A 24326-nucleotide genomic window follows, 5' to 3' on the forward strand; every position below is an offset into this window, starting at 1 on the left:
CCGTACCTCCTGGGGAGGGAGGGGTTTGGCTGAGCCTCGGGTGTTCCTCCTGCCTCTTCAGGCCCCAGCACCACCTGCACCGAAGAGTCTTGTGCCAACCAGGGCGTCTGCTTGCAGCAGTGGGATGGCTTCACCTGTGACTGCACCATGACTTCCTATGGAGGCCCTGTCTGCAATGACCGTGAGTGTCCGGGAGGGTTAGGGGTACTAGGGGGAGACCCTGGCCCATTCCCTGGACTTCTGGGGAGGAGGGAGGGTCTCGGAGAGCCATGATGTTTGCTTCTTTCTCATCCTTTCTTGTCGTGAGGACCCAAGGGGAGCTGCTGGCTACTGTCCCCTCCCGGAGTCTTCTTAGGTCTGTGCTGCTGCCTGAATCTCTGGCGCAACCCATTGATAGATGGCCTCTCCTCTTCATTCTGAGCTGGTGGGACACTGCTCCCTTCACCCATAACCAAAGGTGTCAGCCTCTGTTGCTCTCCCTGTGCGATTTTGGCCATGGTCTTACACGTGTTACTTGTAGCTCACACATACACACACACTATTATTGCACAGGGCAAGGGGTGGGCGCTGGTGTGGGCCTGCACCCGCTTTCCTCTGTCATCCTCAGAATTGTGCAGTGGAAGCCTGTTATCTCCTGCCCGGAGACGTCCACGCCCCAGAGGGCAGGCTCAGGAGGCCTCCCAGGAGGCCAGGCTGTTGGACAGCTGGCTTCCCTGGACACTGGCCAGGCACTTCTTGCCTTCCCCCCAAGAAGCCCAGCTGTGGGTTGTCCCTTGGAGCTACAAGGACACTCCCTGGTGTCCTTGCCTGCTTCTTCTCCTCCCTGGCTGGGCATCTGCCTGCCAACCTGCATATTGTTCGAGCCTCGGCCCAGAGAGCCACTTCAGCAGCAGTTTCCAGTTCCTGGTGGTTGGTGGCCAGCAGCTGGTTAGAGCATGGCAGAGGGTAGGCAGCTGGGCAGGCAGGGGGGAGAGGCAACCTCCTGCTCGACGGGGTGTTTAGTTTCTCTCAAAGGATCGGGCTGGCCGCAGTGGTTGGGGAGAGTGCAGCCCCCTCAGGTATCACTTAAATTGTTGTCCCTGGGGTAGCCCTGCTGAGACACCAGGGATGTGACCACTCAGCTGCGTGGGAACCCGCACGCCCGCACGCACGCAGGCATGCATGCACACGCACGCGCACACACACAGGAGGACAGCGCTTCTCCGTTTTACAAACATGGAAACCGAGGCCTGGAGGGGTCAGTGGATTTCTGGAGAAAGTAGGAGATCTGGGCTGAGAACCGGGGTCACTGCCTTTGCCTCCAGATTGCCTTAGTCATCTGGGCAGAGTGCTGAGTGTCTTTCGGGATAAACCTGCTGGTTCCCGAATGGGCTCTTGGGTGGGTCATGGTTTTTTCTCCTCCCTTGGAAAATGGCCCAGTCCATCGCCCTCAGCGCTTTCCCCATGCTCTCAGGCAGGGCCCACCCTTGGGTACCCCCACGTCCTACCCTGTCCTCCAGGGTTTTCCTTGTCTAACCTGCGGCTCTCGACCTTCCAAAGCCCCCAGACAATGGTCCTCTCAGGGGCACTCCAGCCCTGGCTCTGGGAAGAAGGGGGGCTGGGCTGGGCCTCTTCCCTCTCCAGCTCAGTCCTCACAGGCGATCTGAAGATGACGGTAACTGCGGCCTACTAGTAACAGTCCCCACAGATTGCTCCTCAGAGAAGGCAGCAAGCAGAAACCAACCGCCCTGTTTCCCGGATGAGGAAACTGAGGCCTCAAGGAGGCAGCTCCTTGCTCTAAGTCAGAGCGCGGTGGTGCAGCGCAGCTAGAACCTAAGCGATCCTGATTCTGTCACTCGCTGCAGCTCACTTAGCCCCAGGTTGGTGGTGGTGCCGAAGGTGGGCCTTGCTTGCTGGGGGTGCAGGGGATCAGGATGAAGAAGCGCTGCTGTCCATTGTCACTACTATACTCCCACGTGGTGGAACCTTCTGGAAGGGAGCATAGAGATGGATGGGAGTTTAGAGAGTCATGCATCTTTCAGCAGAGGTGGAAAAAGAGGCCGGGACTTTCCTGGTTCCGGGCAAGTGGGAGGCAGGGAGAGTTGGGGCTGGGAAGCAGGGCACATCTTGGCAAATGTCACCATACAAGAGCATTGGTCTACGGTCTGGCGGCAGAGCTGTAGAGGTAAAGAAAAGGTGGGTGCAACCTGGGAGCCTCCAAACGCAGGCCCTGGGGACCTCTGCCCTGCAGGGCAGGGCAGGAATCTGGGGATCGGGGCTCTGCCAGGGCTTTCCAAGCCACAGCCCCCTGTTCTCTGGGAGTTGCTCCTCTTCCCAGGTCTCTATGCTTGGCACTGTTTCGTGTTCACGCTTTCTCTCTCTGTACCTGGTCCACTTGGGGCCCCGCAGATGCACCAGGTCAAGCAGGAACCTGGCTGAGGCCCATTCAGTTCATCCTGCCCCTGAGTTTGAAGGTTCTCGGGGGCAGTCCTGGGCACCAAAGGGCCCTTCACCTGAAGAGAGGAAGGTGGGTGGGAATGTCCAGGGCGGAGGGAGCTGGACTGTCCTCAGAGGGTTGGGGTTGGGCTGTGCTGCTGTCTGGGGTGGGGAGAGACTGGGATGAAAAGAGGTCTGCCATGCAGAACAGCCTTTTCCACTTGTGGCCTTAGTTTCTCTATCTGTTACACGGGGACTACCCCTGGGGTGGGGGTGGGGGTGAAGGGATCTCTGTGTCTCTTTAAAGCTGAAGCGTCTGCTCTGGGAATGTAGGAGGAGATCAAAGGGAGAGAACCCATCTCTTCCATGAGAGACAGGAAAGAGGAGAGAGAATGAAAAAGAATATGAAATGAGAGAGGAAGGAAGCTAAAAGGAGGGACACTTCCTGATATGCAGCTGAGGTTCAGGACCAAGGCGCTCCCCTTGGGCCTGCTTGCTGCTCTGTCTTTCAAAGCCTGTCTTGGGCCTCCCCCAGGCAATCCATTCTTTGCCATCTCTGTGCCCCGTTTCTCATCTCTCCACTTGCTTTGTTCATCTGCAGCCTCTATTGATCTCTTGCACACCTCTGTCTCTCCCTTCTTTTTTACCCTGTCTCCCCCCTCGCTCTCCAGAGTCACCCCCTCCAACTCTCTCCACTTCCCACTCACTGATATTGATTGGCCTCTAGGCGGTTTCCCTTCCTCTCCTCTCGCTACCGGCTCCTCCCTCCCTCCCTCTGGGACCATAAATTTCCTGCCTGCTCAGAGCTGTGTCAGTCTGTATTTCAGAGCCAGGGTCACAAGCATGGGATGGAGAAGGCAGGACAGGCTTCGGGGGGCCCAGCCCTGTTCCCCAGCCCTCATGCAGTCTCTCCTCCCTCCTGGGGTCATGTACCACCTCAAAGCCTCCTCTTGGGTGCCTCTGGGGACCCCTTTTTTCACTTCTGAGGTGCTGGGGTCAAAAGGGGCCTGGGCATCTAGTAAAGGTGGGGAGGTGACTGCAGCCATGGAGGAGCTGTCCTGAGTGCTGACTGCATCCAGGAGCTGGGCACAGCAAGTGTGGGGCTCCTGGTGATAAGTTTTTACTCCAAAATGGAATTCAGGATTAATAAGCAGGAGTCAGCTTCTCCCCCCACCAATCTCCCTCCTCTTTCTCACATCCCTTCCTTTTGCCCCTTCTTCACCACCTCTCCTCACTCCACTACACTATTTCTTTGACTCCTTTCAGATTGTCTCCACCTCCCTCCCTCTTTTCCTCCTCCTCTACCCTTTGCCCTCCCCCCCTTTCCTAGCAGAGCTTCGTCTGGGCAGAACCAAGGTTGATGTGGGTGTGGAGGTGGCATCCAGATAAAGGGAAGGGAGCCTCCCTGCACTTATTTCTTGGGTTATGACAAGTGCCTTGAAGAGATCCCCGAAAGTCTGGGGACCAGATCCCAGTGGAGGGACACCTAGAAGGAGAAATGGCTTCCTCGGCTGGACATAAATGGCTCAGGAAGGATTTTGTCCCAAGTGGGACACTCAGCCGAGAGGTGTCCTGGAAACCCTGTGGAGGGAGAGGGTGAAGCTGGGGGAAGGGAGTGAAGAGGAAGGATTGGAGGAGTCCGGGAGGGGTGAGCCGGGGAGGGGGGCACCCTTGTGGGAGGTGGTGAGGAGACTGCGTGCCTGTGACGTGTATTACGAGGACCTCTGAGCTCTGGGTGCATTGTTTGTATGCATATGGGTGACCCTGTTTGGGGAGGGTGAGCTGAGGGTTGGTGTCTGTGGGTAGTTGGCCATTCCTTGCCTGTGACCAAACATGTATGTGTGCGCATGTATGCCTGTGGGCATGTGTACATGCTGGACTGAGTGAGTTCATGTGCCAGTCTCTGTGAGTACATGTATGCATGTATGTCTGAGCCTATGTGTGCATGCGCTCTCACTGGTGCCTGTATGGACACGTGGGTGTCTCCATCCCTAAGCCCGTTCACATCCTAGCGTACACGTGTGTTCCAAGGGATGCGTGCAGAGGTGCCAGTGGCCACATCTCTGCGCGCTGGACCAGCGAGCCCTATTGGGGTTCGTCCAGGTGCGGGGCGGCGGGGGGGAGGAGGAGGAAGAGATCGGCCTCTTTTGCTAGCCTCAGTCCTGTTCAATTATTCAGCAGGGCCCCTTCTCCGGAGGGGGCGGGAGAGGAGCGCGCGCCCGGGCGCAGGGGAGGGGCGGGGCGCGCGCCGAGGAGAGGCGAGCGCCGAGCGGGCTAGCCAGGTGCCGCGCGCCAGAGCTGCCCAGCGCCGCCCGCAGACCCGGAGCCGCTCCGGTCCCTCCGCCCTGCCCCCTCCTCTTCCCGCGCTCCCTCTCCCCTCCCCTCTCCACTCCCCTTCTTTCCTCCCCCTTGTCTCCCTCCTCCCTCTCCCTTCCAGCCTCTCTGCCTCTGCAGCAACACTCCGCTGCCTCCATCTCTCCGCCGGAATCTCTCAGGCTCGCGCCTTGCCTCTGCTCAGCCCCGCTCCCCTCCTCTCCTCTCCCCACCTCTCCCCTCCCTCCATTCCCCCTCACCCGGATTTGCTTCCCTTCCCCCTTCTCCCGCCCCCCTCCCCCCGGCCGCTCCCTCCTTTCCCCGGGCCTCCGTCGGGCGGCAGCGGCGGCAGCCGCGCGGTCGGCCCTAGTCTCCGTCGGGCTCCTGTTTCTCCCCTCCGGTCCTCCTCCCCGGCTCGGTTTTTCCGCAGGATTTCCCAGCTCTCCCCTCCCTGCCTGGCCCCCGCGCTTCCCCTACCCCTCCACCCGGCACTATGCCCCCTCCCTCGGGCGCTCCCCCGGGTTTCTGACGGCCCTGTGCGCCGCTCCGACCCTTAGCTCCGCGATGGACCCAGGCGTCCTGGACCTTGGTGTGGCCGCTCCGCGGACCCCGGATTCCCCGGCGGGGTCCAGTTGATTTCGTTGGCTTCGGACCGAGGCTTGGGCTCTCCTTTTCCTTCTCTTCACCCCTATCCCCCCTCCCGGGGCTCGGAGCCGGAGGGGGGCTTCGCGGGGCTGCGCAGCCCCGCGTCCCCGCCCCCGGCCATGGGGCTGTGAGGCGGCCGCCCCCGGGCCGAGATGCCCCCCGGGGGGAGCGGGCCGGGGGGGTGCCCGCGCCGCCCCCCCGCCCTGGCCGGGCCCTTGCCACCGCCGCCGCCGCCACCTCTGCTGCCGCTCCTGCTGCTGTTGCTGCTGCTGGGGGCGGCCGAGGGGGCCCGGGTCTCCTCCAGCCTCAGCACCACCCACCACGTCCACCACTTCCACAGCAAGCACGGCACCGTGCCCATCGCCATCAACCGCATGCCCTTCCTCACCCGCGGCGGGCACGGTAAGTGGCGCTGCCGAGGCCGATCGGCCGGCTGCCCCCCCTCCCCCGGCCTCCGCCTCCGGTGTCCGCGGCCCTGGCCCCCGCGGGCCGCACCCCAGCCTGTGCGCTGAGGCCCAGCCTCTCTGCTTTTCGGCCCGCACCCCCTCACCTCCCATCTCCGGCTCCCATCTTCTCAGCCCCACCCTCGCTTCTCCATCACCACCCCCATCCCTTTATCACCTCATCTCTGTCTTCACCACTTTCTTCCTTGCCTCACCTTCGCGTCCTTATCCTGATCGCTGGTTTGTTATCACCTTCGTGTTTGGGTCCCCCTGTCACCTCCCTATCTCTGTTCTTTCATTCTCTGTCCAGCTCTCCCTTCCCCAGTCGCTTCCTCTTCACCTCCTCCATTTCTGCCCCTTATTTCTCCGTCTGGCTCACCTCCACCTCTTCCTCAAACTCACCTTTGCATTGCTGGTCTTGCATCTCTGCACCCCGTTATCTTCTTGTCTTTGGCCCCCCATAACCACCATCCCACCTCTGTCCCATCTGTCACCTCTGCCTCTGAAATGTCCCATCTCTTCTCTCTCAACCTCTTCATATCAGTCTCTATTTCACCTCTGTCCCTCCAGCAACCTTCCCTTCCCTTCCTCGTTACTGTCCTTCCACCACCACCTCCCAAACATCTCCACTGTCTCCTTTCCACACCCCTCATCGCTGCCCTGCCTCCACCTCTGATCTCCAGCACTTCTCACCTCTGTAGCCCTGTTACTTGGACTTGACTTCCCCCATTCCAGTCTCCATCACCTCCTGTCGGTCCTCTGTCGCTCTCCACTGCTGGCACCTCATCTCAGCCCCTCTTAACCTTCCATTTCAAGACCTGCCTCACTTTCCCCTCAGACCCCGTCACCTTCCCTTTCTGACCTCTGTCGCTTCTCGCTTGTGCCCTCATCACCTCCCATCTCAGGCCGCTCATCTCTCCATATCTTAGACCCTTACGATTCTCTGCGTGCCATCTCTTCCCATCTCTGTACCTGCCACCTTCTATCTCTGTCCCCCATATTCTCCCTGCTCCCATCACTTCCAGGCACGGCACCCCCAGAATTTCCTACCTGTGTACTCCCCATTACCTCCCATAGCTGTCCCTCTTCACATTTTATTTTATTTCCATGTCAGACTTCATAACTTCCCATTTCAGTCCCTCCTTCACATTCCGTCTCAGAGCTCCTGTCACCTCCCATCCCAGAGACCCTATCAGCTTCCATTTTAGTCCACTCATCACTTCCCCGCTCTGTACCCCCATTACCTCCATCTCTGCACCTCTCTCCCCTCCCATATGGTACCACTTAAAACCTCCCATATCAACCCTCTATCACCTCCCATTTTTATACTTTGTCACCTTTCGTCTTTGGCCCCCACCCCAGCCCTCCGTCACCTCCCATGTCTGTACCTCCATCACTTCTCATCACCTCCTATACCTGTCCTCTCGTCACTTCCCACTTCTGTAGCCCCATCACCTTCCATCTTGGTTCTCTGACATTTCCATGCTCTCCTCACCTTTTATATCAACTCCCATCATCTCCCATCACTGTGTCCTCACCAGTTCTCACTCTGTGCCCTTGTTGCCTCCTATTTCTGCACTTCCATCACTTCCCATTTCTGTTCCTCCATCACCTATCATTTTTTCATTTCATTTTTGTTTCTCCCTCACCTTCCATGCCTGTATCGTCATCACTTGACTTCTAGGCCCCTCAGCGCCTCCCATTTCTGCACTCATCTCTGCCTCCCCATTATTGTTCTCCATCTGTTTATCTTTGCTTCCCAGTCTTTGTTCCCTTCTATCACTTCCCATCTTTCCACCCCTTTTCTATCCTTTGCTTTTCTCCTACTTCGTCTTTATCTAATTTTTGTCGCCTCTCCTCTCTCCTCATCCATTTCCCAGGAGTGGCCCTTCCCACTCTTCCCTTCATTGCTTGCTTCTCTCTTCTCAGCATAGTCTTGTCTTGTCGGATCTCTGTCCCAGCTGGAGTCTTCTCCATGCAGCGCTCTCTCCCGTCTCTTTCTCTTCTTCCATTTGCCCACCCGACACCTTGCTGCTGATCTTAACTCTGTTTCTCCCCACAGCTCTCTGGCCCTCTGTGCCTTCCTCCCTCCTCTTCATTGTCCCCTCTGGCTGCCTTGAGGCCCAGTGTTGCTCCCAAAGGGGTCCAGATAAGACATGGTCTTTCTGGGCAATGAGGAGAGACATGAAAGGATGAGACAGGAAAGGGCAGTCAGGGGTATTGGGGGAGAGCATTGTGGGGTGAAGAGGAGAGTTGGTGAAAGAGAAAGGGAAAGGAGAGAGATGCTGGCCCAGGGAGATGAGCAGATTGGAAGGAGGGGCCTGGGCACTGAGGCCAGAGGAAGGCTCAATGGAGGACCTGGAGTTGGGACGTGAAGAGCTGGGCGAGAGGGAGAGGAAATGGAGGAAAGAGCATGGGGCGGGGGGGAGTGCCTATGGAAAGTTTGTGTTGGGGTTGCCTCAGAGACAGCCCCATCCTTGCTGGGAAGAGGAGAAAAACAGCCCCAAGAGGGCCAATGGCTGCCCAGTGCCACATGGAAGCAGAGGACGAGCTGGAGGGCGCCCAGAGAAGTGATGGAAAGTGGTGGGAGCCTGAGTGGAGGAGCCCCTAAGGGTCAGGTAGGTGAAAGGAAGGAAAAAGGTCAGAGGACAGACAAGAGCAGGGAGGAGACCATGTGTCATGGCTGAACCCTGCCTCCGCTCAGCTTAGCCCTGGGGGGAGGTGAAAAGGCTTGTCTTGGGTTTTCACGCTTGGCTAAAGGAAGAAGCCAGCTGGGGAGGCCTTTCTGGGCCAGGGGAGACCTTTCCTTTCTGCCAGCGTCTCCCCAGCATCCCTCAGGGTAAGGGAGCCTCTCTTTCTGCACCCATCTTTCTGTCTCCCTTCTCTTGGGATCTCACTGCATTTCTCCTTGCCTTCCTTCCCTCCTTCTCTTCACTCTTTCCTCTATTTACCCTTCCGTCCCCCAGCCCCTCCTGTTACATAATATCTCTACAGACTCACCAGATACCCATGATGCTCCTGCAGCTGATGTTGATATAGGCGTGAGGGGACCAGCACACCTGACTCCTAGAAATGGCCCGAGAGGGTGGCACGCTCCTGGTCCTTGACCCCGATGTTGGTTTCGGAGTCCTTGAGGAGCTTCTCAGCCCCTAACTTGCATTTGTGGTACCCTCTGAAGCCAGTTCTGGGTCAGCAGCTTCCAGGGCCCTGGATTCATTGCTCCAGCTTACCAAGGGCGCTGGCGTGTGGGTGTGTTAACTTAGACTTCTAACTGGATGGTTTACGGCCACGAATTGAGGGGATGAATCAAGGGGACTCATGAATTGAGGAGACATTGTTCTGGAATTCTAGATCAGGAGACCAGAGCCCAGGCGGTGGATCTGTGGAGATCCTCCTAGGTTGTGAGGAACCACATACAAGAACTGGGCTGGGCTGTGGGCACCTAGGAGCATGGCCTGTCTAGATTGTGTAGGACATTTTCTCTTCCGTGATTCTGGATCCACCAGATTTTTGTCATGGCTTCTGATGCTGCAGGGAGATGGGCAGATGGAGGAGGGTCTGTCTGCACATGTAGTTTTAACCACAGGGGCATCCCCACATGGGGTGTTCACTTGGGATGATTATGTTGTTGGGGTCTGGGTTAGCTAACCATTATTGATGGTTGGCTGGTTTTTTTGTAGAATGCAGGTGTGTAGGAACTATATGGAGGATTCTTGATCATTGAGTGTGTTACTGGATCAGTGAATTTTTGGGTCTGGGAGGCAGTGAGGAGACTCTTTGGAGGTGGGCAGAAGGTGCTAGCTCTGGACCTTTGAGTGGTGGGCCAGAGCTCTCGTCTGGGGCTTCAGGGATGTGCGACCCCCCCCCCCCCCATTTGTTCTGCAGTGTAGCTCACTAGCAGTTTTCGTGGGGATGTCAAAAACAGTGGGTCTGGACCACCTTAGGGCAACACTGTGGTCCTTGGCTTAGGCCAGTTTCCACTCCGGAGCCCTTTCTGGAACCTTTCAGAGGCCCTAGATGTTGTGCGGAGCCCTGGCTCCTGTCTCTGTGCCTTCCCCCGGGAGTCGGGTGGCCAGGGCCGAGGAGAGCCTGAGGGGTGAGAGGCGCGTGGCGCCTGCCGGAGAGGGACCAACCCCGGAGGGACTTGGTGGAGCCCCGCCCCCTGCCCGCCGTCCTCCCTACCCAGCCCTCTGCGCCCTCTGGCGGGATTGCGGTGCTGGGGAGAGAAATGTCTCCCCAGGGTAATTACTCCCGCCCCAGTCTAATAAACGTTTCATCCTTCACCCCTTTGGCCCAAGAAGTGTCCCTCCGCCCGATCGGCACACAGTCTAATAAACGCCCTTAGGCTTTTCCAGGCCCGCCCCGCGTAATAAACTGGCCGCAGTGTGAGAACAGCTGGGTGATAAATCCCGGGGGAGGCCTGGCCGAGCAGGGCCGGGGGCTGGGACGCGAGAGGAGGCCGGGGGCAGGCTGCCCGAGCGTCCTCGGCTGGGGGCGGGGACGAATGCGCCGCGCTCGCCCTGCCCTCGCCGCCTGCCATGGCCCGCCTTTGTGCACTTACCGCCCTGTTCCCCAACCTCCGCGTCTCCTCTTGGGGGGCTGCCTCTGCACCCCGGGTCTTTGTGTGCAGCTGGGTGCGTCGTCTCCTCTGTGTTGGTGTGGGGCCTGCGGGTACCTCACTGGGGACATGTGTGCCGTTGGGGTTTGGGGTGTGGGATGCAATGCAGCCTCTCAGCCCTTGGGCCTCACTGCCCAATGGGGCATCGTCCTGCCTGTGGGCACCTCAGGCCCTCTCCCGGCCCAGGCAGGATTCTCTCCAGGGTGACGTGCAGTCTGGGTTCCTGGGTGGGAAAGGGAGGAGAAAGGGCCTCAATTTTCCTAGACCTGGGAGATTTGGGAGCAGGCCTCAGGTGGATGGTGTTTCCTTCACTGCTCTGAGGGACCAAGAAACCCAATAAGCCCCTCCTCTGTCTAACTGGGAGGCCCCGGAAGCCTAGGGGGTGAAGACACAGCAGCCCCTGGTCAGGGAGGGGTGGGATGGTGTGTGTGGAGGAAGGTCAGCATCTTAGCTCCCTTGACCCTCCCCACCCCCAAGTTTGGCCGTGTAGTTAGTGAGTGGAGGGGGAAGGGAGGACCCTGGATATTAAGGTTGCCATGGAGACAGCGGATTTTTCCAGAGTGCTGCAGTGTTGGAAGTGGAGAGACTGTTACTGGCGGCTAAGGCCTACCCTGTTCCTGGCCTTCAGGCCCTGGCCTTCCACCCTGACCCCTGTGTAGGGGTGCGGCTCAGTGTACCCTGCCCCCATCCAAGTCTCCACTCTACTCTTGGTTCAGCCCCCCCCCCCAGCTCTGGGCCTTCAGGGCCCCTAAGTAGAAAGGACACTTGGGTCTGGAGGGGGCAGAGCCAAGCTCCCCATGTGCTGGAGGCGCTTTCCCCAGTGACCGCCTATGGCGAGATGTCAGTTATTAGACATCAAGGCTGTTCTTTCACACCTGTCCTGCCCCGGGGTGCGGGGTATCTCTCCTCTCCGGCCCTTCCTGGGAAGATGGAGGGCATCGAACACAAGTGCCCTGGGGAATAGCCCCTGTTCCCCCAAGCCCAGACCCTGCTGGCGTCGCTGCTTCTCAGGCGTCCAGGCACCTCCTTCTCTCCTCAGCTCCTCCTTAGCTCCTCCCTGGGCCTGCAGGTGGTGCCTCGCTCCAAGGCTCTCAGGAGTCCCCTCTCTTTTGGGGCCTGGGAACTTCCTGGGGTAGAGCCCCCTATCCCCGAACTGTACTGCTGGAAGTACAACCGGGCTCTTGAGTCCCTGAGGGGAGAGACCCCGAGGTTTTTGGAGGGGCCCAGCATTAGTGTTACCAACTGAGCTACCCTCTTGGCAGAGCAGGTCTGCTCCTTGGCAGTGTCTCAGGCCCCCCAGCAGCCAGGCCCACCCCTCCCCCAGGCTCCCAGCTCCATGACCCTAGGTGTTCCATCCCTCCCAGAGCTGTCCCACCCCAAGGCCTCACTTTCCTCCCAGCCTACACCAGGCTTTTGCCCTGAGACCCCATCTGCCTCTCTTTCTTCCTCTCTGGGTAAGTCCTCCTCTGAACCCCTCTCCCCCCAAGAAGTGCTTTGAGAGGAGTCGTTAGTGGCTAATTATTTAATTAAGTATTTTATGAATCTCATCTGCTCCATTTATGTTCTAAAGAATGCAAGATTGTTCTCTTCCCTTCTCCGAAGGCCCCAGAGTACTAGGCCTCTAGGCCTCCCAGAAAAGGCTCCCTTCAGGAAACCGGGTGACCGGCCCCCCATTCCTACCCCCAGCCAAGCCATCAGTCTGCCCCCACCCCCAGGGAGCCCAGTCAGCCGCAGGAGGGAACATGGAGACTAATGGGGTTTATTTTGGGGCTGAGATCGTTAGGGACCTCACACCCGCCCCCGGAAGCCGGATGGAGAAGATGGAGAAGAGGAGACCAAGGGGGAGAGAGGGTGGGGTGGGGGAGGGCAGGGAGAGGGAGCCTTCATCTCTAGCTCCCACTCTCCTGCTTTCTCTCAGCTACACCCCTCTCTGTCCCTCTCTGTCCATCTGTCTCTCTGCCTCTTTCCTCCCCTGGCTGTCAGTCTCCACCCGCCCCTCCCCCCCTCCATCCCCTGTGTGTTTCTCTTCTGGCAGGGATCCAGGACCCCCTGTTTTGGGTCTCAGGCAGCCCCCTAGCTGGGAATGGAAGCAGAGAGTCTTGGGCAAACTGGGACCAGGAGGGGGTGGGGGGGCAGGTGTTGGAGGGATGCCAGCCTGTGGGCTATGAGTCAGAGCTGAACATAGCCCTGGATCTTCCTCCTGCCATTGCCTGGGGCTCCTTTTGCCTTGGTGCCTGCTTAGCGCTGGCCCCACAGAAGCACACACCTTGGATCTGTCACCTCTGCCAGCCCTGAGAGAAGTCCATCTGGCCAGGCCTAGGACCCTTGGGTCCTGCCTGCCCCCCGCACTCCTCTTGGTCCCCTTGCAGCCTCTTTCTGGGCTCTTTCTCTGTGTCACTGTCTCTGTTACTTCTCTGTTTTGCTGTAATTAAAACCAGAATTTTTGATGAGGCAGCTACATCTGTCTGTGCGCATGCACAGGCTCTCACCCGGGCACCCTCCTGCCAACTGTTCCCTAGGACTGCAGGGCCTGGTGGCTGCTGTGGGCATCCCAGCTGAAGCCCTGTACCCGAGACCTGGTGTCCCAGTGATCAGGTCACAGTCCCGTGGACCTGCTGATCTTGCGCTCCTGATTCATATCTCCCTCTCCCTTTCCTTCTCTCTGCAGCCGGAACCACATACATCTTTGGGAAGGGGGGAGCGCTCATCACCTACACGTGGCCCCCCAATGACCGGCCCAGCACGAGGATGGACCGCCTGGCCGTGGGCTTCAGCACGCACCAGCGGAGCGCTGTGCTGGTGAGGGTGGACAGCGCCTCCGGCCTCGGCGACTACCTGCAGCTGCACATCGTAAGGCCCCCCAACCTTTTCACCCCAAATCCAGTCAGGCCCTTCATTGCTGCGGGGTCAGTACCTCCAATCTCTCCTTGTGGAGCCCTCAGAACCTCTGTTCCCTGACTCCTGGAGTCCCCTCCTGATTATGCATGAGACTCCCAGCGTCACCCCGCTGACGTGAAGCTCCCCCGTTCCCCATTCCTTGAGACCATCTGTGTCTTCTGACCTTTCCAAATGCAGTCAAGGGCTTCTGGGAGTCTTCCAGGCCATTCTGCAGCTTTCAGAAATGTCCCCACATTAGTGACTGCCCTGGGCTGCTGCCCGCTCCCTCCTAGACTGCCTAGGGCAGCCCACTGTGCCTGCCCCTGTTCCTGCCCCCCTCCTTCAAACCCCCCTGCCCCAGGGCAGCCCACCTTTGCTTCTTCACCTTGTCTTCAAATCCTGCTCCTGACTGCCCTGCCCTTGACCTCTGTTTCTGTGACCTTTGCGCTCCCAGCCACCCTCCAGCCATAGCCTCTCTGGCTGTGCTCACTATTCTGTGACCGCTAGGCCCAGCCCCATGCCTGCCCCCCGCCCCAACCTCTGGTCGCCCCCAGCTCTGCCTTCTCTGCCCAGCTCTTCCCTGGGCCTCAATCTTCCTTCCTCAAGCTCTGCTCCCTCCCAGCGCCTCCCTCTGAGCCTGCTGCCCTACCTGCAGCTCCTCTCCCCACAGTTTGCATCCCAAATCTGTTCTGCAGGCAGCCCCTTTTCTTCCTCGAGCCTTTCTCCATCTCCGGTCCTGTCCACACCCTTTCTCTATGGCCTCTGGCCTTGCTACATTTCATTTCTGCTCTTAGCCTTTCCCCTGGCCCCTCCCCATGGTTTTAACCCCTGGACCTCACCTATACAGCCGCCTCCATTCCCTCCCAGTACCCCACATGCTGAGTCTGGCCAGAACCCCTGAACTGGGAGAGTTGAGCAGGCTGGCCAGGCTCTGTGTGCTGGAAAGGTCTGGGTGGGGGGTCCCTGGGCTTTCAGGGGAGCAAGGAAGCCAGGGGAGAAGGCTTGTTTGGGCTCTGGCCCCTCCCCATCTGATTGGGACCATGGCTACTGGCCCTTCCTTACACTACAGCTTTTTAGAGTCCCATGGCTGTGCACCCTTCCCTCAACACCAGAGGGTGAAGGGAGGAGGTGTGAGGAGAGGTGTTCTGTGGGCAGAGCGGAGCTGGAGTGGAAGTGGGGTGCTGGGCAGCGGAGAATGGACAGGGAGCGTGGAGGAAAGGCGTATAGAGCGCAGAGTGACCTGGGGAGAAGGCCTGGGAGTTCCGTGTCCATGAGAGCAAGATAGACAGCGTCTCGGCCTGTGTGAGCGCACGTGACTGTGTGACATTGGGGGACTGTGGGGGTGATGAGAGCCGCTGTGTCTTGTGGCCTCTGGTCAGGTGTGGCGCTCTGGATTTGTGCTTCCTGGCTGAGTGGTGGTTGCTGTTGTTGCAGTCGCCTGACCATGTGTGGCTGGTGGGACTGTGTTTCTGGGTCCCTCCCTGTGACCAAGGGCTCCTATACTCGTCCCCCAGTCATGAGAGGCAATGCGTGGCTTGGGAGCAGGGGACCTGGGTTTGAGTCCCAACTCTGCCACTTCCTTGCTCTTGGTGCGGTCACCCCACCTCTCTAGCGTCAGTGTCCTCATCTGTGTGGTGGCACGATAGGCGGCCAGAGGTGTGGACGACATCGTGTATGTAAAGCACTTAGGACATCGCCCAGCCCTTAGAAAGCACCCTGCAGCGAATACCCGTGTTACTTAGTGTCGTCAGTGCTCGTCCACCTGGACGAGCCGGTCTGCGCGTGTTCTGTGTGTCTCTTTGACAGCATCGGTGTGTCTGCTGTAGGTTTAGGGGACAGGGCTCCCTAGCGCAAAGGAGAAAGGATGGGGGTATCAGGGTGCAGGGAGAAGGGATCTGTCTCCTTTCCCTCCCAGCAGTTGCCCACAGACCTTGCCAGGTGAAGGCTTGTGGAGGAACAAGGCTTGGTGCCTGGTGCTGCACGGGGCAGGGGACAGGGGGTGCCTGGCGAAGGTGGGGGGCCCTGGAGGAAGCGTGGGAGCCATGAGAGAGGCCAGTTCTCAGGGGAGAGTTGGGCACCAGATGGGCTGCAGCCCCTTAAGGGCAGCCCCCAAGCCCCCTCCTACCTTGGTGTCACAGCAGCTCCCACCACAGCGTCATTAGCAGCTCTCAGAGAGCGGGGAGGCGGCAGCAAAATAAGAGAAAAGCAATTTGACGTTTCTAATAAAGCGTCGCTCCACTTTGCCAAATTAATTTTGACTCCCATAATTATTTGCTGTAGGAGCGGCCGCGTTCTCCCCACCGCTGCCTAATGAGGTAATTGGGGAATTAGGAATTAATGACTTTAACAGAAGTGACAACTGACTTCACGTCGGGAGCAGCTCTGGGGAGCTGCCTCTCCCCCGGAGTGCACGGCTCTGAGCTCCGCTGCCTCCTGGGAAACCCAGGTGTCCTGCCTTCCAGCTGCCCGGGCTGGCCCTCTGCCCGGCCGGCCCCAGGCTGTGACTGCCCCTTGACCGGCTTCACCGCCCAGCTGAGCCCCGTAGGGAGGAACCCTCGGAGGCGTCCAAAGACCGGTGCTATTCTGGGCAATGCTGTTGCTAACAATAGTACTGGGGAGCATGGCTGCTCCCCTCACGCGTGTGGGAGCAGGTGAGCTCCCTGGGATGTTGTCAGTGTGGGTGGTAGGTGGGTGGGGCTCGCTAGTACTCTTTGTTAGGCAAGGCCAGCCTCAGTTTCCTTGCTTTACTGCATCTGACAAGGAAGGTGCTGCATACGTGTATGACTGTGTGTGTGTGGGGGTGCTTCTCAGGTTCTAGGAGGAGGGGAACTGGAACCACAGTGGGAAAGGGATAGGGCGTGGGTTTCCAAGTGAGCCACACCTGCACATGTGCCCCCCAACTCTCAGAACCCCAATCCCTGCCGCATCTGTGAGCCACCCTATCCCCACCTCCAGAGACACCAAGCCGCTTGGCTCCACTGGCTGTAGGAGGTGGCAGCAGAGTAGTTCCTTGTGCCCGGGCTGAGTGGTTCCTTGTGCCCGGGCTGAGTGGTTCTTTGTGCCCGGGCTGACGGGAGCAGACTTTCAGGAAGACCCCAAGAGTGTAGTGTGTGCAGTGATGACCTGGGTCCCCGTGACTGTGTGTGATCCAGGGGGCCTGAGGGAACCCGTGCCAGTGTCTGTGCTGTGTGGGACCGCAGGAGGCTGAGCTCAGGAGTGCCGCTGGGAAGTGCCGCTGGGAAGTGCAGGGGAATGGGATAGGGGCCTGGTTTGAGGGCCTAGGGGCCTTTTCTCTGGCCTCTAGCCTCTCAAATCACCCCCCCCACCCCCAGCAATTTGAGGCAGTGTCTCCTCAGACTAGTGGACAAGGGGGAGAGAGCATTGGCTTTGGAGTCAGACCAAATGGGCTTCAAATCTGGGGTTCCAGAGGATTGCTATGGGGATGAAGAGAACGTGTGTGTACTGTACCCAGAGGACCGGCACGATTTTGGGGTTCAGTGAAGCTCACCCTCTCACTCGGGCACCATTGACATAACTCTTCTTGTTCTGTATCCTGGGTGGCCTCTGCAGGATTCCCCATGGAGGTCCTTCCCGGAGCCGGGGGCCTGGGTCCCTGAGATGGCTCAGAGGGAGGGACTCCTTACTCCCCTGTCTAGGCCTCGTCCCTGTCTGTCCTCTGCCTGTCCCTCCCCAGCTCCCAGCCCTATCCTCTAACCTACACTCCCATGCTCACCTTTCCTTGGTAAGTCCCACATGGTTTGTCTCCCTGATCTCTTTCCATACCTGTCACCTTCCAAAGCGTGCAGTTCACACCCCCACCTCTGCCCGCACACTCAGGCCTGGCCTACATGGGACCGGATGGGCTGCCAGGAGAGGCACGCGGGTGCCCTGGTGCGGGAGCCCTGGGGGGCCAGCTCAGTGCTGAGCACAAGGGATGGGAGGCTTGAGGCTGGGGGGTGGGGGTGGGGCGGTCAGACCTTCCCCAGACAGGGGCAGCTCCCATGGACTTCTCTGTTGGTTGTGTTTTAGGGCAGCCTCCGCCCTCTGTGCTCCTGCTGGTCCCCAGCAGGGCCCTGGTTATCTTGTCTGAGGCCTGGGTTCAGGGGCCCTTGGACAGAATAGGTGCCCTGGAAACATCTGTGAATGTTCTGAATGAACCGAAAGGCACGAGGCAGGAGTGGTCAGTGGAAGTGCTGCAGGCCCAGGCTCTGCAGCCCACGGTGGCTTCCCCGATCTCTCTGAGCCGCAATTTACTCCCTTGCCAGTATATGGGGAAGGGACGAGCCTGCCCCCCTCTTTGGGCAGGTGAGAGGGTCCAATAAAGGCATGGCTGGGAGAAGTACGCGGTAAAGCTATGAAGTGGTGTGGAGCTGGGCCGGTGGTGGTCACAGGTAGAGGTCTAGAAGGAGTGAATGGTTGCTCCTTCCTGGTTGCTGACCTCTACCTTCCTGTCCTCAGGACCAGGGCACTGTGGGGGTGATCTTTAACGTGGGCACAGACGACATTACCATTGACGAGCCCAATGCCATCGTGAGTGACGGCAAATACCATGTGGTGCGCTTCACTCGAAGCGGTGGCAACGCCACCCTGCAGGTGGACAGCTGGCCGGTCAACGAGCGGTACCCGGCAGGTAGGCCACCTGGGTGCACAGAGGTGTGGCGGGAGTGGCCGGGCAGGGCAGGGAGGCCTCTGATAGGAGCACTGCCTGCACCTGGGGCGGGGCTAAGCGGAGAGGCGTCTGGATGTGGGCGTGGCAAACGATGAGACGGCTGACTGGGAGGCGGGACCAGGATGGGTGTGGCTAAAGAGAACCCTGGGGGAGATTTGTAGGACGGACCAAGACTGCGCTCCTGGGAGTTTGGCAGCTGGGAGGGAGAGAGCAAAGCTAAGCAGGGAAGGCTGCAAGGCCAGGTCCAGTTTGGGGATGAGGGAGAAGAGAAGAGGAGGGAAGGTAGAGGTAGAGAGAGTCTGATGCAATTGAGGAAAGGATGAGTTCAGAATTGAGGGCCAGGTGGAAAGGGGGTGGGGGCAGACGCAGAAAAAGGTAGAGAAGATCCGGAAATAACCCAGAACATATCTTGGTGAGGAGACAGGGCGGTTCCCAAGGACAAAACTAAGGAAGGAACCAAGGTCTTTACAAAGAGCAAGTAAAGATCCATATTAGGAGATCTTAGGTAAAGGAAGAGAAGTAACCATGGAGACTCAGAGAAAAGGAACCCCAGTTTCTCAGGGAGTAAGGGACATGGTGAAAGGGAGAGAGAGAGAGAAATGACAAGAGTGAAAAATAGGGTCAAGTGCATTCAACAAACCTTTATTGACAACCTACTAGACACCAGGCAGGTCCTGTGCTAGGCCCTGGGGACGCAGAGGTGAGTGGGCCACAGCCCCTGCTTGCAGGGGGTCGCAGTCTTGGTGGGAGGGGAAGCAAGCATAGGAATGCAAAGAGACCCAGTTCAACAGTGTGACAGCTATGGTGGCCGAGGACGAGCCCAGGTCTGAGGAGTACAGGGGAGAGACAGGGATGAGGACATGAAAGGAGTGAGGCGGCAGAGACTGCGAGACGCCGAGGGAGGCAGAGACAGAGCCTCAGAGCACGAGGAAACCAGGAGCGATGGAGAGATACGGAAATTGTCCCTGAGACATAAGCAAAGACGGAGGCGGCTCCTGGAGTGATGCAGAGATATATGGAGCCGCCGTCACGCAGACCCAGCCAGGGAGAGGAGAGGTGGACAGAGCCTCGGGAGGAGAGGAAGAGAGCCTCAGTGCGGGAGATAAGGGGGATGGGGGGGAATCGAGCCACTGCAGGGGAGAACCGCAGAGACACAGAAACTCAGAGCTACGGGCTGAGTGACACTGCAGTCATATACGCGAGGCGACCGAGAAGCAGGCCATGTGTGGCCTCGGCTCCTCTCTCAGGCAGAAGTGACAACCAAGGCAGAGGCAAAGAAGCCGCCCCATGTTGACCAAGAGAGGCCTGGGCAGAAAGACAGTGAAAAGTGCAGGTGTGCAAATCTCATGGGCCCACTTATGCTGGAAGAAAGATGCCAGTGTAGGCTCCCATCTCATGTTCGTGTGGGCTTGTACCCAGACATTCTCGGGCGGCCCCTGGACATAGAGAACCACATGCTGCTAATAAACACAGAGGCTGATGGACACACAGGCCAACCCCAGACACATGGATGACTGCAAATATTCATCTGGCCAACAGACACATCGCTGCAGAGGGCTGGCAGCCTACACCAAGGCTCTGGGCACGTGTGGGGTCACCGAGACACACAAGGGCCCCTGTGCTAAGTTCCACACATTGGCCAGGCTGTGTGCGTGATTGCCCTGTGGGCATCAGACTGCTCTCTCTCTCAGCCACACACACATCAGAACAATCTGTGTAGTAGTGAAGACATCAGTCTGTGCTGGACAGGGCTGGATGGGGGGTTGGGGCATGAAAGCCTGACCACAACAAGCCACGGCTCGGGTCCAGAGCTGCTCCCCTTGGAGCCCAGCAGGCTAGAGACTAGGTCAGAGGAGTCCTGCCTGCTCAGGGACTCCTGGCTGGGGGTGGGGCAGATGGCCGGCTGGGTGCCCCTCACCTGCAGAGTGGAGTAACCTGAGGGCCTGGTGGCTGCCTGCCTATGTGCATGGTGAGAGCAAATCGTCTACACAAGTTGGGTGTCCTCAGCTGTACCAGCAGGTCAGGTTAGCAGTGTGCGCTGGAGGGGAGCCTGGGGCCCCGCCGCTTAGGGAGCAGAGACACAGCTCAGGGACCTTGAGTCAGCAGGGCCTGGCTTTTAATCCTGGATCTCCTACTGACAAACCGTGTAGCCTTGGACAAGTCATCTAGCCTCTCTGAGTCTCAGTTTCCACCTCTGAGAAGTGGGAATAACACCTACCTCACAGCCATACTGTGAGAATTCCTGAGACAACCTAAGGAACGCTAGAATGACATGGCATAGAAGACGGGCCCAGCACACAGAACTTTTCTTAGAATTGTCTTGTGTTCCAATAAGGCAGATGTACTTTCTTCCTTCCCTCTCAGGACACACACATACAAGGACCCCAGCACAGGCAGGTCCCCGTCTGCCTCTGCATGTGCGCTCCCCTGCCCTCCCGTTCCCCACCTGACCCCTTTCCGGCCACTCCACCTCTCCTCCTACATTGTCTTCTTTGGCCCCTCCCACCCCCATTCCCAGGATGGGGTGCCCTGTGCTACCTCTGCCAGAACACAGAATACTGTTGGTCACTTGCCAGGCTTCCTCGCGTGGCTGGGAATCCCGGTGGGCAAGGGCCAGGCCTTCAGCTTCCCATCTCCAGTACCCAGCACCAGAAACAGAGCAGGTAGTCAAGAAATGTTTGCTGAGTGACTAAATGAATAAATGATCCATTTTCGACTTAAACACGAGTGACGTGTAGGGAAGGCAGGTCTCATTGCCTCCTAAGCACCTAGGAGGGCACCACCATGCACACGTGGACATGGGGAGTGCTCGTTCATGGGAGGTGTAGGCAGACCCAGGCCCAGGCCCATGTTTCGCTGGGCAGGTGAGCACAGCTGTGCAGGGGGAGATGAGAGGGAAAGTGCCTCCCCGCCCCCGAAAGCAGCATGCTTGTTATTGAACAGTATGCAAGTGGTTTCAGTGGGAAGAGTGGCCAGACTCCCAAAGGAAATCATGTCCATTTCCATGGCTGCTGACTGGGATAACCCACAGCCAGGGTCTGAGAAGAGCACACAGAGCTTCCAGGCACACGGACAAAGCCCTGTCCACAGACAGACACACACGCGCACACACGTCCTCCTTCCCTGTCTCCAGGGCCTGCAGAATGGTGAGTGGAGAAAGGAACAGGTGCATCCAGATGGCCAGCCGAGGATTGAGAAGAAGGTGGGCGTTAGGAATTGTGGGGGGAGAGCCTGAAGGAGAAAAGCTTGTGAGTGAGAGGGAGTCAGGAGCTGGGCTGGGTTAACAGGGCAGAAAGGAGATGGGACCTGAGCAGAGAGGAGTCTGAGGGTCTTGGAATGGAGCTGAGATGGGGGAGGAGAGGAGGTGTCACCAGGCAGAGATAGGGCTGGGGGTGGCTGTAGGGAGGGAACCCTGGGTGGCAAAGGGGGGTGGCAGAGGAGGTGAGGTGGTGAGATGGCACCTGAGAGACTGGAGGGAAGGGAAGAGGGGTGGGTGGGGCTGTGGGGGATGATCCAGCTGCCACACTAGGCACACTGGTGAGGTCACCTGCAGTGGTGCCCAGACAGGGGGCAGTGAGTGACCGGGGTGGGAGACCGGAAGCGCCTGCCATGAGAGCAGTGGTGGGCTTGGGGGCCTGCAGGGGTGGGGGATTAAGGTGGAAGCTGGCAGTGGGGTGGAGTGGGAGATGAAGGGAAAGCTGGGGGTGGAGCATGGAAGGTGAAGGGAGCCGAGACAGCTTGGAGAAGTGGTTTAAGTCTCACTGTTCAATGCGTGTGCCGGGCCACCCCCCTAAATGCTGCATAAACCCCTCGCTTAACCCATCCCTCCTACTTCTAAACCGCCCTCTAAACGCAGTAACCAGCTGGGCCACTGAGGCCTCCCACCCCCTAACTTAAACCTGCTAAATGCCCCTCCCGCCCGCCCGCTGCCCCACTCTGGGATGGGGAAGGAAGCTGGGCGACAGCTTGAGCACCGATAAACCTGTTTAACCTCTGACATTTGACCTTCCAGCTGCCTTTTCTTTCATTCCCCTTTCCTTTTCTTCTTTGTCCCTCTCTTTTTCTTTGGGTCGCTCCTGCCCCCAGGGTGGGGCTGGCTCTGGATGGGAGCCTAGGGAGGGGATGGGAGGACAGGGGACCCAGCGTTTCTTCTCCTGCCTTGGGTGGACCTTCCCCCCTTGCCGTTGGATGTTGCTGCTTACTCTGAGTCTCCTGAGAAATGCATAATTACTTTTCTAACTCCTTTGGACTTCGCCGCCTGAGAAACCTACTGTCTTTCTAAACTTTTCCAAGGAAACTTTGATAACGAGCGCCTGGCGATTGCTAGACAGAGAATCCCCTACCGGCTTGGTCGAGTAGTAGATGAGTGGCTGCTCGACAAAGGTAATTAACCAGAATTAATTAATTAATGAATTAATTAACTTTAAAAACACTATCTTAAAGGTGCAGAGCTCTCTCTTTCCCCATCCGTGCCTTCCCCATCACCTGCCCCCCAGTGAAGGGACGATTGTCCCGCCAGGTTGCCCCCTTTCTCTCTGTAGTTGAGCGTCTGTGTTTTTTAGGGTGATGTTTCTGGCCAGGGTTTTTCCTAGAAGAGTCCTCCTCTCTGTTGAAACTTCTGATGGGACTAGGATAACCCATGAGATTCCTGACCCACTCGGGTAAAGCCGGCCGGAAAGCAGGCTGGGAGGGAGGTGGTCAGCTCAGAGGTTGTGTACAGGGCCAGTTGAGGGCTACAGTGCGTGAGAAGCAGGAAAGCTTTGGGAAACAGGAGCTGATCCCAGGACCCAGAGGAGGGTAGGAAGGCTGCACCGGGATCATCTGAGGAGAAAAGGAGAGTGGAGGCCTCAGGTCCTACTGCAAAGACCCCCCCAAGAGAGTGGCAGTGGGGCCACCATCTCTGGAATGAGCCCAGCGTGGTCAGAAGCCCCTTAGAAGTAGTGGAGTTGGGGGAGACCGGGAGGAAGGGGAAGAGGTGGCCATCCCTCGAGGGCTTCTGTGCCTCCTGAGCTGATGAAGAAGATAGAACAGGCTGGTGGTGAGGCGCTGCTGGGTGTGAGGGAGAAGGCCACTTGTCACCAAGGGAAGTTGGGGCCAAGGGCAAAACCATCCCATTCCCTTTGGAGAGGGGGCGAGCTCTGTACCTCTAAGGCTAAACTCTAGGGGGGCAGTAGAACTGTTAAACCTCCACCTAACCAGCTGATAACTGTGCTTTTAAATGTCCACTGGGGCCTTCCCCAACTAAAATCCCCAAATGTCACTTCCAGCCCCCACAGCCAGCGGGGACTAAACATGCTGATAACCAGATGTGATAAATCCATAACAGGACAAAAAGTTAAAGGGACTGTAACAGACATCGCCAAAACCTACAGCCCCCAGCCACACTGGGTGGCTCTCTCCAGCGGGGCGAACTTTAACCCTTTGAGGAGTTCATGGCGGGTGGGGCCCCAGGGGCCAAGTTTGCTAACCTCTGTAGTCTCCTGTCCATTACCCACTCCCTCTCCCGGAATCAGAGAGGCCAAGGGAGCAGCTTGGGCTGAGGCTGGGACAACTTGTGACCCCACAGGTAGGGAGAAAAGAACAGGCCCTGGGAGGGGGGGCAGGACTTGTGGTCCCCCCAGCTGCCCTTCACTAGCTTTGTCGTCACACCTCTTGAGGCCTCTATTTCCTCTTCTAGAAAGTGAAGGATTGGGTTAAGTATTCTAGTATTTTCCCCACTATGGAAGGAGGAACTCACCTGTTGGGTGGCCTTGGTCAAGACTTCTGTTTCCCAAGCCTCAGTTCCCTTCTGGGGAAAACAGGGACAATGATCCCTGCTCAGCCTACCTCACAAGGGGTGCTGTGAGGATGAGACGAAATAAGGAGCAGGAAAATATTGGAGAACCAGATCTGGGCATCCTTGGAGAGATTATTTTACGTTCAGCACCTGGTATGTGGTAGCTGCTCAATAAATAGTTTCCGAATGAATCCGTTTTCCAGTTCTAAAACATGTCCCGTGAAGCATAAGTCCCATGAGATGCTTCACAATAGAGAGACTTGTCCATTGAGCTCGGGAAATGCTGAGTCCCGTTTCTTCTTCCTCCCGTTTCTTCTTCCTCTTGGAGATGCACAGGGACATTGGTTTAATAAAGGCTCTGAGAAGACCCGCGAGAAAGAAACCTGTTGTTTAATTGTGAAATGTTTGCTTCCGAAACTTGCTTGACGGCTGTGAACCTTCTCCCCTTCGTTTTTCTCATAGTTCTTATGCCTGGTGGTCCTCAAGGGCCTCTCTGGGTCTGGTGTTCCAGCTGCTACTCATGGGTTCTCAGCCTCTGTGGGCTCCAGGTCCCCCACTTGTAAGATGGAG

The 24326-nt window shown here is 58.1% G+C and overlaps 1 protein-coding gene across 36 annotated transcripts in view; it reads left to right on the plus strand.

Moving 5' to 3' along the window:
* NRXN2 (neurexin 2) overlaps positions 1-24326 on the plus strand; it is a 104962-nt gene that overhangs the window by 62878 nt on the left and 17758 nt on the right. For 24 of the 36 annotated variants that reach the window (XM_033119615.1, XM_033119637.1, XM_033119617.1 and 21 more), the window contains 4 exons: positions 62-181; positions 13103-13284; positions 17770-17941; positions 22274-22363. In XM_033119615.1, the coding sequence (XP_032975506.1) occupies positions 62-181; positions 13103-13284; positions 17770-17941; positions 22274-22363 (564 nt within the window). Of the gene's footprint in view, positions 1-61; positions 182-4791; positions 5776-13102; positions 13285-17769; positions 17942-22273; positions 22364-24326 lie in introns of those variants that run through there. The other 12 variants (XM_033119635.1, XM_033119642.1, XM_033119629.1 and 9 more) reach the window with 5 other exon arrangements.

Source organism: Rhinolophus ferrumequinum, chromosome 11 (assembly GCF_004115265.2).
Source record: "Rhinolophus ferrumequinum isolate MPI-CBG mRhiFer1 chromosome 11, mRhiFer1_v1.p, whole genome shotgun sequence".
In the NCBI taxonomy this organism is placed as follows: Eukaryota; Metazoa; Chordata; class Mammalia; order Chiroptera; family Rhinolophidae; genus Rhinolophus; species Rhinolophus ferrumequinum.